This window comes from Amphibalanus amphitrite, unplaced genomic scaffold, assembly GCF_019059575.1.
Source record: "Amphibalanus amphitrite isolate SeventyFive unplaced genomic scaffold, NRLGWU_Aamphi_draft 000003F_arrow, whole genome shotgun sequence".
NCBI lineage: Eukaryota > Metazoa > Arthropoda > Thecostraca > Balanomorpha > Balanidae > Amphibalanus > Amphibalanus amphitrite.
In genome coordinates this window covers 2,137,154-2,151,224 of record NW_024881500.1, presented here as the reverse complement: position 1 = coordinate 2,151,224, position 14,071 = coordinate 2,137,154, and the positions used below count along the sequence as shown (strand labels likewise).

The following is a 14,071-nucleotide window of genomic DNA, read 5'->3' as shown; positions in this document are numbered from 1 at the left end:
GATAAGTTGGAATTGTAAACCTCAGCGTGTATTGTGTTATGGTCAAATGTTTATTGTAGGTTTAGTGCTTATATGTATAAATTGTTAAATGTAAAATCTTTAAATATTGAAATATATAAAATATAAAATATATAATCTTTAAATTTTTATTTAAAATTAAAAATTTAAAAATATAATCTTTAAATATATATAAGTATATGTATTGCATTAAAGGCATAAGATGGATTTCTTATTTGGATGTTACGGAAAACCAGCGATATAAATCATGGAGCGAAACTGTCGTTAAGTTGATCCTTTTCAAGCGATCGAATCACAAGAGGGTGTATAAAAAGTTGTTGGTCAGATGGTGCACTGGGTGCACTTAGCATTGCTTATCAAATGTTTCTAAGTCACAACTTTCATTGCAGACATCATCGCAATGATTGCATGCTTCGGTAAAATGCCCGAAATAGCCAGTCAACATCAAACGACTAGAATCGTTCATCGCGTGATAGTTCTCCATCGATTGAGACTGGCTTTCCCGGCCACCGCTGGCGTAAAAAGCAGGACCGGCTCTGCCTATCCGAGATGTAGGCTCGTCATGCCACAGTGGCGGCGCCGCATGAGCTACCACAGTCGCTTCGAGCAGCGGCTACTTACTTCCGGATTTCTACAGTCTTCACACACAGACGCCGCCGATAGCAGATTAAGCCAAAAAAGAGACAAACACTGTAAAAAAATCTTACAAGCCCCTTGTAGGAAAACCGCTGGCGCAAAAATGAGCATGCAGCGACGTGTAAAAATCGCCTCATATTTAGCTAGTAAGAGGGTACAAGCTTGTTCCGTTAGTAACTGACAAGCCCACGCCTCATAAACCGAGCACCCCCTTGTCAGCCCCTCGTTTCGTTATTCGGTACCTCGTTTGAAAACGAGGGCAAAACCAGCAGATCGGTACGCCGATCAGGCTCCTTAGCAGGACTCGCCTGGTAACCCAACCAGCTAGCGCCTGCTATTGCTGCCCAGTAGTAATACTAGCTCAATTGCGTCACCCCCCCCCCCTTCTCCCCAGCCGCCCCTCCGACAGCCACGACAGCGTGCCAGCCACGTTACAAAAAAAAAACATACACAAAAATAACGTTTATTACTTATTAGCATACGATACAAAATATCTAAAATATACATATTACAATATCATAGTGGAGTGGTGCAAAAGCTGATTCGAGTCACCACCAATAACATTCACAAAATAATACGGTTGCATGAGACACGATCGGGCACTTCCACGGGCTCTGACGCAACGGCACTTACAACAGGCGAGTGAGCAAGTTGATCCTGCCATGTCAGGTACATTGTGCACTGTGCAGTCCATCAAATATTTGCCATACTTCGCAGATTCAAGCAAGTATTTTTTCTGGGCGAGGCTTACCAACAGAAATATCGCTGGCTTCCGGTATACCTTCATGCCTCAGTCTCCCACAACTTTAAGCAGCTCTGCAAACAGAAAAGAAAATTAACTGCTGATTTTAAAATATCAGTGAGGATGGCTTCATTATCTACATCAACTGACTTTTGTATAAGATAAACCAATGTGAGGCAATATGTGTAGCTTACACATTTGGAAAAAAGGCTAGACAGCACCTGAAAGAAAGTCCGTCTTCCAATAGTCGGAATTCAAACCAAACAGTGGCCCACAACGGTCAAGGGATGAATTCTATGACGCAACATGTGTTCAGAATATTACAAAATAAATAAAATGTCGCCCATTGCTACGTAAATATCATACAATATAACGTACCTTCGAAATATCCCAGTCCGAGAACTTCACAACGCACCGTGCCACAACACAACCGCACCAACCGCCGGCAGCCGCAGAACTGAACAATGGCGGCCGGAAATGACGGCCCCGCGCCGGAAGTGAAGGACGCGTTTTAGAAGCAGTCTCAGACTCGTCGCTGCTCACCGTAGCAGGAATTTATGAGGCACTACCGAATCAAAGTCGTTTCGCCTCATTCGGCAACACGAAAACCCTACCAGGACTAGTCCGATGATGAGTTTCCGACTAGGTGGCGTGTGCGCAGGATTATATTTAAAGCACGTGCAGGGCGTTGCCTCATTAGCCGACATAATAATGATATGACACGATAATGAAACACGCATGTAACTAGCATGCAACAAGCTTCTGGCGGATTTACTTATGAGACTATGCGTAGTTTTCCGACACAGCGCGAAATCTGTTGATAAGCAGGAAGGGGTGTTAGGGAAGCATTTAAGTTATTAGGTTACCGTTTGTAACCAATTGTTTCACGAGGCCACTCTTTAACTAACAACTCTCAGGCTGATAATGTCCCTATATATAACAGCAAGGTACAATGGACGACCGTGTAACCCACTCCTTGTCATAGAATTGGCTCGTGACATTTTTTTACAGTGAATGTTATGCATGGCTGTCTTGTCAGATAAGCTTATACATACACGTCATATCGCAAGCTCTATGGCTGGAGGGCGTCGATGATTCACCGATAGGGGTGGAAGAACACACGCGCTAAAAGGGCTGCCGCCAAATGACCATGCCGCCCTATCACGACGAGGGTCCTCGTTGTCAAAGACAAAGGAGCATTCGCCTGAGTCCCTGACCAGTGACCACCCATGATGACATGGGTGACTCACAGGCAATCGATCCTTCAGGTTCTGAACATATCTCCTCAGTCCTTCCACGAGTCCCTAAGTCCGTCCACTGTGACCGGCCCCACGCTGACAGTCCGTGCCGTCGGACGGACGGAGGCCAGTTCCGGTCGTATACCTGGCCACGTGACTGACGAGCCATTCATTCTCCCAGGACGGGTGGGCCGACTCGGAATTCCTCGAGCCGCCGCCGGGGCGTGGAGGCGCGCCACACACATCGGCATCCAGACGAGTCAGACAGAAGGCTAGATCGCTAAGACTCACTGGTGGTCGTCTGGACTACGCAGAGCTCAGATTCTCAGCCGAACAGCATCTAACCCCCGACAAACATCGTCCCGTTGTTTCAACAAAGTGAACCACAGGTCACTGGCTAGCTTTGCGTGGCTGGGAGCGGTTCTGCGTTATCACTCGGTATCTGCTGCGAACCTCAGTCACACCCCGCTGTGATCCGGACAATGAAACAGGTCGGGTTCAGTCCGCGACGGAGGCACGTGACGGCAGAGACCGCAGGAATCGCGGTGAAGAAGCAGGTTCTGCGTCCGGTAAGTTTCCAGTGACGCGACCGACCGGAACTGGCCCGATCTCACTCGTATTAATGATGATGATCGTGGTTTAAGGACGCACGTCAGTTATATGATGTGAAGAAATGCTGGTTTACTAAACGGAGTAATTATTTTCGGTTTAGTACAAATGGGAGGGATGGGAATATTTCGCCGTTACCCGGAAGAAAGTTTGTCAAAGTGACAGCAATCGTACAGTAGAGACACATGATGGACTCAGTCGATTTGATTCGGACATCTGACCGACTACCACAGTAATGCATTACTACATCTTGCAGGAGCGCGCACTGCGGTGGCAGGCTAGCGCAGGTTTCACTTCGTCCTTGTCAGTTGATCCTCTGTTCTAACTCGGAACTCCCCACAACTCAGGGTGACGATCATTATATGAAAATATTTAGCTTCATCAGTTTTCTTCTCTAGGCCTGTCTCTGTCTTGCGTTACCAACGCACTCTGAAATACAAGTCATTATTTCAACATGCTGATTTGGATATCAGCATAGCTGCTGGAGTGGAGAAAAGCGAGCCGAATAGTCGCAAATGTTCACAAGCCCTCGTATACCAACGACAACCGAATATCGCAAATAAACACAGACCATGCTTTAGGGCCGATTCAAACAATTACCCACATCTTTCTAGACAGCTACATATTCTGAGTTCTGACCACACTGACCACCTAGCACCGGTATTCGGGAGCGGATGCTACTCTTTCCCCTTTAGGCCATTGCCTGTCCCCGAGGGGAGCAGGGGACAGATGGGACTGTCTGCTGGGACAGCAGTTAGCGGGGGCAAACAGATGGGGTGCGTCCGGGGACTAGGAGCAGTCTAGTACCGGGTCAGGGTGGTGGTTATTACGGAGAGCGGTGGAGAAATCTGGTTAAAAAACATTGTCTGAGCGCGTCCACATTCCCTAAATAACTTATGGAACTACATACGAGTATATGGCTTCGTTTCTTCACCCGTGTTTTAGTGTAATTCATGCCGGATCGAGTAACACTTTGAGAGCCTAAATGAAATGAATTCAATTTGTGGTAATGCATTCTCAAAGGTGCAACGTCAAAGGTGAACGCTTTATTTATGACTACCATTGACGTCATTTGAACCCTCAATCAGAGCTATTCCAGACTGACTTTACGCTGGGTGTGGGAGCAGACCTTTGACCCTTGGTTTGATACCGGCCGCCTCCTAATATGAAGGGTCACGACTTGCTGTAGCGGTTGCCGGTTGCGCTGCAACACATTCTCCCAACGCACCCTTTCAGTCATGACGTCAGCTCACGTCTGTGAGTGCCACGTCAGGTCTCACGAACCTAGTCACGGCGCAGTTGGCGGGCCCCAGTAACGGGCGGCAAAGCAAGGTCTGATAAAACAGCATCTTATCATATTCAAGATGCAAAGAAAATCACATGACCGTCACCCAATGACCATCGCTTGTAAATGACAATTCTGAAGATTGAAGACCATGGAACGGAACGGAGTTTCTGTTTATTGTATACAGATGTGAAATGTTTCCCCCCGAGTGACCGAAGTTTCCCCTCCCACGTAACGCCGTCCATTGTCCATCTCTATCGACGTGACTATCCGTGACGGAACAATTGATGACGACACCAAGAAGATCTATGGACCGGGAGCATCTCCCGCGACCAATGACGGATCTAACGGCGTCTTTTGCGGAGCTCTCAGGCGTCACAGCGTGACGGGACATGAGACCCGTCCATGCTAGCGTGACGTGACGCACCCACCGTCACGTCTCGGACATAGTCACGAACGCCAAACGGTGCTCTTCGTTGATGAGGAATCATGGACAGAAGCAGTGAGTGATAGTAAGGGCGATTCTGCGGATGATACTGTCAGTAATACTGACAAGTATTGAAGAGGGAGATATGAGTAGCTGGTATGAGTAGCTGCATACATCATTTGGCGTATCACCTTTCGATGCAGGTGGAAGAGAAAGTCGCAGAACAATGTGCGAACAGCGGCTTCTTTGCGAACGCGATTGATGATCGAGGGATAGTCAATCACGTAACGGGATACACCGATAGACGATGACGAGGCAATACCGTGAGCTTACATATGATGCAATAAATTTGGCATACCTGTTGACTAACGCCTATGTTATCTTTTAATCATTTCATGTCACGACAATTAAAATTATGTGAGAAATTTATGCAGAAAACCGGGACGGTAAAGAAAAGCGTGAAAAACTGATTTCATATAAAATGACTTATCTGTTATTCTGCCATAATGGACCTGCTTTTTGAGAAAAAGGATCCTTGGCACAAGGCGACCATCGACTAATACAAGAAAATCCTTAACTGGCTACTTCCATGTCACAGCCCCTGATCGCTAGCCACGCTCGCTCGGGACGATAGGTTGTATCCGTTCACTCAAATCTCCAGCGACGGCGCCTCTCGCTCCACTCATCCCGCCACTCAGAACTCCCTCAACACTCCACCGGACACTCACCGAGTCACCTCCGACGTGAAGAGCACTCCCATGACACTCTCCTGGCACCCACACCAACAAAACACGCTTCCTCTCACATCCGACACTCCTCCAGTCAGCACCCACCGCTGCTCACCCTACCACACACACCACTCGTTCCGACTGGCCACTCGAACAGGAGCCCACCGTCGCCGCGGCGGTCCGACCCACCGACACACTGGCCCGATGTCCCAGCCGCGGGCATCGGCGCAGGCGTGGACCCGTCGCCAGCGGCGGTGACGGCGGCGCGCGACGATCCATGGCGCGCCCTACTTGTCGCCAGCAGCGGGGCAGCAGTTCCCACCGACGTACATTCGCTTGCCACTCACTTCCCACTCGTGGCGCCCATTTGTCGTCCATGTGTTTCCCCAGTTTGTCGTGTGTTGCCAGGTGCCGTCTTGGGCGCGGAGAATGTTGGTGAATGTCGTCACAATCCAAGCGAGGATCAGTGACTAACACGCTCAGGTTGAGCTGGACAAGTGGGTGACTCAGTGTGATGTTCCTCTCAGGGTCGACAGGGTGAGTTACGCAGATCTTTTAGACCTGTGACAAACGGAAATGTGCGAGTCTCGTCCAGATGCGAGGTGAAATCCTTTGTCGCTTTGAGAAACCACTATAGTCGACGGACGGACATGCCTTTGTGGAAGATGTGGGGCTTCTCACGGTCAAAGCGAAGCCGCCGTCGGCCGTGGTGACGGTCTTTGGCGGAATGGGTTCGCACGTTCCATTCACGGTGTTCGAGTGAGTGGCTCAGCTAACCCGAATAGCGCGCCGACCGCAACAAGTGTGTCCCTTTGTTCTTATGAGAACGCTGAATGGAAACGTTTGACTTTGCTTCCGTCCTCATGATAACTCGAATTTTGAATGATACTGTAGAGAACTTCACAACATATGTAAATAATTTGATAGCATGGTAATCGGCTTTACGCCGTAATCTGTCCATCACTACTAGGTGAAAACTACTCGTATTCATGATACAATCTATAAACCATCGCAAAAGCTGTGGTGACTGTAAAGTTCCATGGCATACTAGCACGATACCTACCAAATTAAACATAATCAAGCAAATTAACTGTCTCCTTCCGGTTTGTAGGGATATCTACTCGCATCGCAGACCTCATAAGTTCCAGCCGGTGGTCCCCGTTACAGATAGCTCAAACTCGCCACATTCCAGTAGCGCACAGCCCACAACCCGTTCGGCGTTCCTGGCAGCCAGCCATCAGCATAGCTGGCATGCCCGGCCGAGCGCGGGCATTATGCGTCTTCCCTGTCTGTGCGAGCCAGGGCGCAGAACAATCAGCGCATCGCTCACGATGTCCGGTAACAATACAACAATAATGGCCCGGAAGTGTTTGCGGTTTGGACGGTTTTCGCACAGACCAGGGTCGCGGAGGCTCGTCCCGTATCGCACCCGCCGTGAGGTCATGGGAGCAGACCGCCCCGACGCTCGCTCGCGCTCCTAGCGCCGTGTAGCCGTCATTAGCGAGCTAATTGGCCGATAATTATCTGCATGCGTGTGTGATAACACAGAGCGAGCGGATAAGTGGTCCGATTTAGCGGCACGGCTGCTATGGAAAGGGTTTGAATTGCCCGAGAGTGAAATTTGCGTGGTAACTTTGCAGTGATTACATCACGCGATACGCCACTGGACGTTTCATGCCAAATATTCAGCACTCTCCCAGCTGGACATAACCATGCGTATGAGAAATGAAATAATTTGCCCTAGCGCAGCTTCCCCAAGTGGAAATTGTGACCACAAATGCCCCCACGCGTTCCGTTACGATCGTGAAAAGGCCTGAGAGGCAGGCAGCCGACTCGCGAATTGACGCTCGGGGAAACCGTGAGCGCCCGTCGTGATGCGTCGAACGGTCGTTGCATGGAAGCTCCCACGTTCTTACCGTTCGGTGAGTTTCGCCGGCAGGAGACGCGGGTTTCTCCGCAGTCTTGGAGTCCCGAGATCTGGTCTGGAGGAGACGAGCCACACTGCGTTTGGCGCGCAGTCGCGACGGCTTCTGCTCGGCCTCCATTTTTCTGATTTTCTTCTCCTGTGAAAAACATCAATCGAATTAGAAAGCCGTAAATGGCTGAAGCACTTCAAGATAAAAAGTTGAAAGAGGTACCTAACGGAAATGCCGAGCGTAACGTTAGTTTTACTTTTACGGGAACCCGGAAAGGATTTTCCCAATTTTGTTATCACTAAACGAGTATTGAAACAAAATAAGAACAAAGAACATCAAAACGGTGCACAAGATAAGATGCAACTACACCATACAGCCTGTACTATTCAAATGTTCGTGTAAGGACAACGGCTATTGTCTTGTCTGATAACAGGCCGGCTCCATCAATAACCAGCGTTTCCTTGTGTGCCCGTCTGACCACCCTTGTTCGACGCCATCGCTCCGGACATCGCGCCGTGCCTATCGGGGCATTCCACGTCAAATCAAACACCGAAATCCGTCATCCCCTTCGATTTTTCTGAAACTTTGTAGGCAGACTGGGCATGGTTCAAAACTGAGTTACGTATAATATTTTCGAAATTTGATAACGTATCGCTGAGATATAGGTCATCGAATATAGCGAAAAATGCCACACATCAATTTTTTAAATGGCTATAACTCTGGTTCCTTTTCTGGTATCAAAATGATATTAACAGGGTCTTATAGGCAATTGATAAGGCTTTGATTTTTAATTATAAAATTAATTTGAAGTGACCTTGAAATGCTTTTGACCTTGAATTAAAACAGTAAAATTTAAATAGCAAAAAACACGTCACCTTCGATTTGGCTAATTTTTACATATTATGTCCGTTACAATGTTCCTAACATTCTGTGAAAAAATTGGAGTGGGCCATTCATAACTTTCGCGGCAAACGCCGTTTTCATGCATCAACATCACGCAACAGCGCGTGACCTTGAAAGACAGAGTCAAGACATGCTTGCTTGTGTACACTTTCTGAAATGAATGATTGCTGATTAGTGATATCCTAAACTCTGCGAGAATGGAAATGCATAGTCATCGTAGTCAACCATTCACGTTCCATAGTAAAAGTGTCTCAGGCAAACGGTATTTTGCGGTGAATTTTGAGCCGTGTGGAAATGCATCATGAAGTAAATTCAACGAAAACATTATCACGCAACGATTACTTCACGTCTTTTGATCTTCACTATACGAAAGAACATACATTTTATAGTATGTATGGGGAATTTCTAGTTAATCCAATAATAAATATGGCAGTTAAAGGCCTGCTAAGAGTAACATGTCGCCGGCTGCAAGGCGGGCTCGGCCGATGCGGGAAATGCAGCAATCACAATTTTCTGTTTATACGTTCATATTTCAATTGTTTACCAACCGATTTTCAAAATTCTTTCACCATAAGATTGCCTGTACATTTCTTAGTCTTCTCACAAAATTGGACGCGAATCGAACGTAATCAGCGGTAAGGAGCGCGATGTAAAGACGGAACCGCTCCGTTCCGTCCCGGCACAGTCTACAATTCAGGCGGCGCGTAGCGGTCGGCGCCGGCTGCCGAGTCGCCGCGTCGCTGCGGCGACAGGATGTTCACTTTACACCGCTATTACTAGAACAGTTGTGAACCGATTTTCTTATTGCTTGCACGATGAGATGTCCAATTCAATTCTTGACAGGTAGCCATAATTAATTTCGCATTAATCTTATGAGATATTGGAGAAAAACAGGAGGGGTGGGCGAAATTCGCTCTTCCTCCTCCACTGCGCGTGCTAACATATGTTTGCATATGTGCAATTTTCTTCAAAACTTATGAATGGCCCACTCTAATTTTTTCACAGGTTGTTAAGAATATGGTAGGCAATAAAATATATGAAAATGAGCCAAATCGAAGGTGACGTGTTTTTTGCTATTTCGATATTTGTGCTTAAGAACAGAGTTAAGCAAATTTCAAGGTCATATATTTAAGTAGGTGCAATTCTAAACAAATGCTTAAGAAATTACCTAAACAGTAAGGGTTATTTCATTCAAATCAAACAAGTACAACCAAAGTTATGGTCGTTCAAAAATATAAAGATGCAACATTTTGTAAAAATTTGATGCCCTATATTTAGAAGACCTGTGGTCAGAATGTGCAAAAAACATCAATATAATGTCCGGGGCCACACAGGAACTCGCTCACAAATTTATAATGAAATCGCTGATGGTAAGGTGCAAAACAGCCGATTTTTGTTCGATTTGACGTGGAATGCCCCTATCGTTACCCGATCGACACCCAGCCACTCGGACACGGGGCTCATAAACCCTCCGGAACATACTATATGCCTCGCCCCCGGGGTGCGACCGTTCCGCTGCACGGTTCCGCACTGCCCCGAGCATCGGCCGCGCGCGGAGAAAGCGGACAGACTGGCGACGGACCGCGCGCGAGCTATGACTAATCAGTGAAGTGCGCGGCGGAACGCTTGGTCGCGCCGCTACGCCACGCCACGCCAAAAGAGCGAGTTTCTAGGAGTAAAACGTGGGAGCATTTTACAACCAAAGCTGGCGTATGGTCACACTTGTGTGTGCGCCGTCCAAAGGTCTGAAAGTCCTCTGCGGGTGGCGTGTCATGAAAGCCCTTTGTGCGCTATCTCGGTCAGCACGAGCCATCGGGAGAGTGTGGCTTGCAAGTTGCATACCTGGTCAAATTAATCACCGGACTCAGCGCCGGCGAGTACGACAGATGACTCTCCTGTTCATCGTCTGCAGCTCAGAGCCCGCAAACAATGGGTGGCAGCCGAGGCCGCCGGGGTGCATCTCCAACTCCATTTCGACTCGGCGCGGCGGGTCGCGCGGCAGCTGGAACGGCCGTAAAGCCACTTGTAGCCAATTACTCGTGCCATCAATTACCATCGAGGTACGCCGGGAGCTAAGGGCAGCTGATCACTGATTTCACCCGTGGAGATCGGCAAGTAACGATCGGCCCGCTGCCGGCTCTGAGAAATAAGTGCGCCATGGATCTGTCATACTGTGGTAGTCAGCCTTACATTTTCGTGACCAGCCGTAACCGGTCACGGTATTCACGAACAGTCACGGACAGCGAGAAGGCGTGCCGTGCCGCCTGACATAACAGACCGATACTTTCAGGATGCGCCGGGGACAGGTCGACGAAGCGAGGCGATAGCGTGGCGTGGAATTGCGGAGCGTCGCCACGCGCGGTGGACAGGTGGGTGGACAGGCGAGGAGAGTGGGTCCAAAGTGGGTGTCGGCATCCCGGTGGGTTGCCGCCATGGGACAGGAGAGAGGTGACCCCGGCTTCTCGGCGACGCCCTCACGCGCCCGAGGGTTGTCGCACTTGCGAAACGAAAACACGCGTTCCGCCGCGCCCACCTCCCCAGCTGAGCCGGCGCGGCGGCCCGCACACTCCCGATTCGGATGTTTGATGGATAAGCCTGTGTGGTCTCGGCGACGACGTGGCGGTCATTTCCCAATCGTGTGGTCAGAGTCGGCCAGAAGACGGGACAATGTGAGATTTGGCGCCGATGGCCAGTGTTTCAAGCGTGGGTTAGGGCCGGTCGGAGCGAGTCGCAGCGAGCCGGCGCGAGCTCAGGTCGCAGGGCGCGTGGCGGCCTGACCTCGGCAACCTTTCCACACCTTGTGGTGAATAGTGGCGTGGCGTTGAAAGGCGGCCGCTCGCCGCCATGGTTCCGGTGCTAACAAACGGCCCGGTAAACCTCCGAGAGGCGGCGACTGGCGATACAAGTGACGGGCTCCGTGAACGAAAGGCCGACCCCGCGGGTCACAGCGCCGCGTCTCAACAGAAAATCCCAATCAACAATCGCTTTAGGATGATTGGTTGGGAGGCCACAGACAAATCCACCAGTTGACCCGTTTTCTATAAAGCCCGGGTCGAAATGATGCATTTGCATACAAAGTGTCTGTCGCAATGCAGGCTCTTGCGGACGGGTGGGGAATCTTTTTACTGCCAGCGATGCAGCCTCCTCCTCAGTGTCTCCTGGCACGAACTGAAGTCACACCGACCGGACCCGGCATCCATTTACCCAGGTGATTGCGTAGTATGCGGGGTCCGGTAACCCATCCGCCCCCGCGCGTCCTCTGCCCCCATTTCAACACACCGGCCCACCGCTGGGCCAGATCCACAGATAGACGGCTAAACGAAGAGGCTGTCGGGCGAGAAAATAGAGGCCAGAGTGAGATGCATACCATCTGTGGTACATACTGCTAGCCGCCGAGTAGGAGGCCGCGGGAGAGAAAATTGCAGAGCAGAGGAGACCGTGGTGAATCGGAGACCATTGTGGTGGCGTGCTATGCTATTCTGACGCCCCATTTTGCCATCTGGAGCTATGGCGTTCTGAAGCCTCATTCTGCCATCTGGAGTCAGCAACGCCTCCGTGCGTGAAGCTACCGTGCTGAGCAGTACAGAGCGAGCCCGCCCAAGGGTGTTCATGGACCACTTCTCACTGAGTCGTGCCAGCTCCACCTGCCGAGGTCTGCACCGCTCCCACCCACCTCCTCCGCCGCTACGGCCATCGTCATCGTCATCGTCATCGTCATCGTCACCGTCACCATGCCACCCCCGGCGCCATCGTCGCGACCACCGACGCCTCTTCCGCGACCCTCGTCACTGCCGCGCAGCGTTCAGTGACGGCGGGGCGCTCCAGATCGGCCATTGAAGCGCTAACGGTGCCGGCAGTCTGCATTGTGGCCACGATCGACCTGTGATGGAGTGGCCGCTTTGTCTGCAGTTCGAACTCAAGCGCCAATTAGAGTGGCCGTTTTCGATGAGCGCGCTTGTCCGCGGCCGCGATTCGTATGATAATGTGCGGCACCCGGGAGGTGGGTCGACAAGCCCACCCACGGGCCTGATTACTTCATGTTTGTCGGAACGAGAATCCTGGGTCCATACTGGCGTGTCTTTGTTTTCGGACCCCTCCCTGATTGTGTTACACAACACACTGTGCGGTGTCTTTGATGAACCGGTGCGTAGTAACAGTAACTATTCGTCCCCCCGCTTTGGAATGTGGTGGTGACCTTCATAGCGCCAGGTTTATCACATGCTGTATTTTTACACACCATAAGACTAATCTAATCCTCCGACCGAGAATGGGGTACGGCACGTCCTGCCGCTTCCCCGTTTTTGCCCTGTGCATCCTCCAAAGACGGCGTCGACTGCATCTGGCACAAGGTCAAGGGGACGAGCTTTAATTTCTCCACAATTAATCTCCCATCAGGCACAAGAAGTACTGATGGGGTCGCAGGGGACGGGCGGCGGACAGCGCGGGGCGCCGCTCGTGACAGCGGCCTGTTGTTTGGTGGGATGACCTCGCTGACCTGTCTCCACCGTGCCGTCCTAGCCGCCGCCGGAGGTCACGCCGCTTCTGTCGCTAAGGCACCGCTATTGTCTCTATGCGCCGCTTTGCTTTTAGTGCGCTACTATAGTAGATACTCATACTCTAACGTAGATATCGGTGGACGTGACTATAATATCATGCGTACCATCCAACCACTTTTTCTCATAACTGTTCAAAAAGATCCATAGTTAACATCTCTCCCCGAATCTAACCACCTCCCTTGGTCACAAACGTCTCCCGCGCGCCACAAACGTCACCCGGGCGTGACAAACGTCAGTCGTCACCCAGCACCACTCACCAGTCGTCGTCGTTTTCGGGAGCGGGCCGTGAGCAGCGCCTTGACGGCCGACTGTAGATCACGCACCTGCCGCTCCAGGAGCGCCTCACGCTGCGCCGGGCCTGCTCTCTGCACCTGGGGACACACGGAAAACAACAGTCAGTCGGGCTCTGCCGACCGGGGAGTGGCCGACGAGATGGGCCGCGTCGGGGACACGACATCAACGCTAGGTCGATGGTGAAGAATGGGGAAGGGGGTGCGCGTCCCCCGACCCTGAGGCAGTCGGTCACGGGGTGACTCGACTGAGTTATAGAGCGGTGGAACAGGCACAGAAACAATGAGCGGCGCCACAACACGAAAACACCCGCGGAGGGTGTGCTGTGAAGTGAGGAAGGGGACAGGGTGACCTCCAGAGAGGACGTGTGGTAGTTCCTCGCGACTGAACGTGACACCTCGTCACGCCGTGGAGCGCGGCGGTCGGGTGGTGTTAGTGTCTTGTGACGGATGGTGTTAGTGTCCTGTGCCGGTGACCCGGTCTCCAGCACAGGGCACTAACACCACGCGATTCTCTCATTAGGGGCCGCGGTGGAAAAGTCACGCCTCGACAATCTCCCACTGCTAATTGCACTCAGATAAAAAGGTCAAGTGATCTTGATTGTGATCGCCATGGGAACAGAGCATAACGATATTAAAACGCGCGAAAAAAGAATGAGGTGATATGTAAGGTCTAGAAAACGCTCACGACGAAAAATTAATGCCGAGTACAGAATTCAGGTA

General features: G+C 50.7%; 1 protein-coding gene across 3 annotated transcripts in view; it reads right to left on the bottom strand.

The window, feature by feature from the left end:
• The window catches only part of LOC122367801 (plectin-like), a 111,567-nt gene that overhangs the window by 52,297 nt on the left and 45,199 nt on the right, over positions 1-14,071 (bottom strand). For all 3 annotated transcript variants that reach the window (XM_043341257.1, XM_043341340.1, XM_043341426.1), the window contains 2 exons: positions 13,316-13,429; positions 7,600-7,746 (listed from right to left, as the gene is read on the bottom strand). In XM_043341257.1, coding sequence (XP_043197192.1) covers positions 7,600-7,746; positions 13,316-13,429 — 261 coding nt within the window. The remainder of the gene's footprint in view (positions 1-7,599; positions 7,747-13,315; positions 13,430-14,071) is intronic.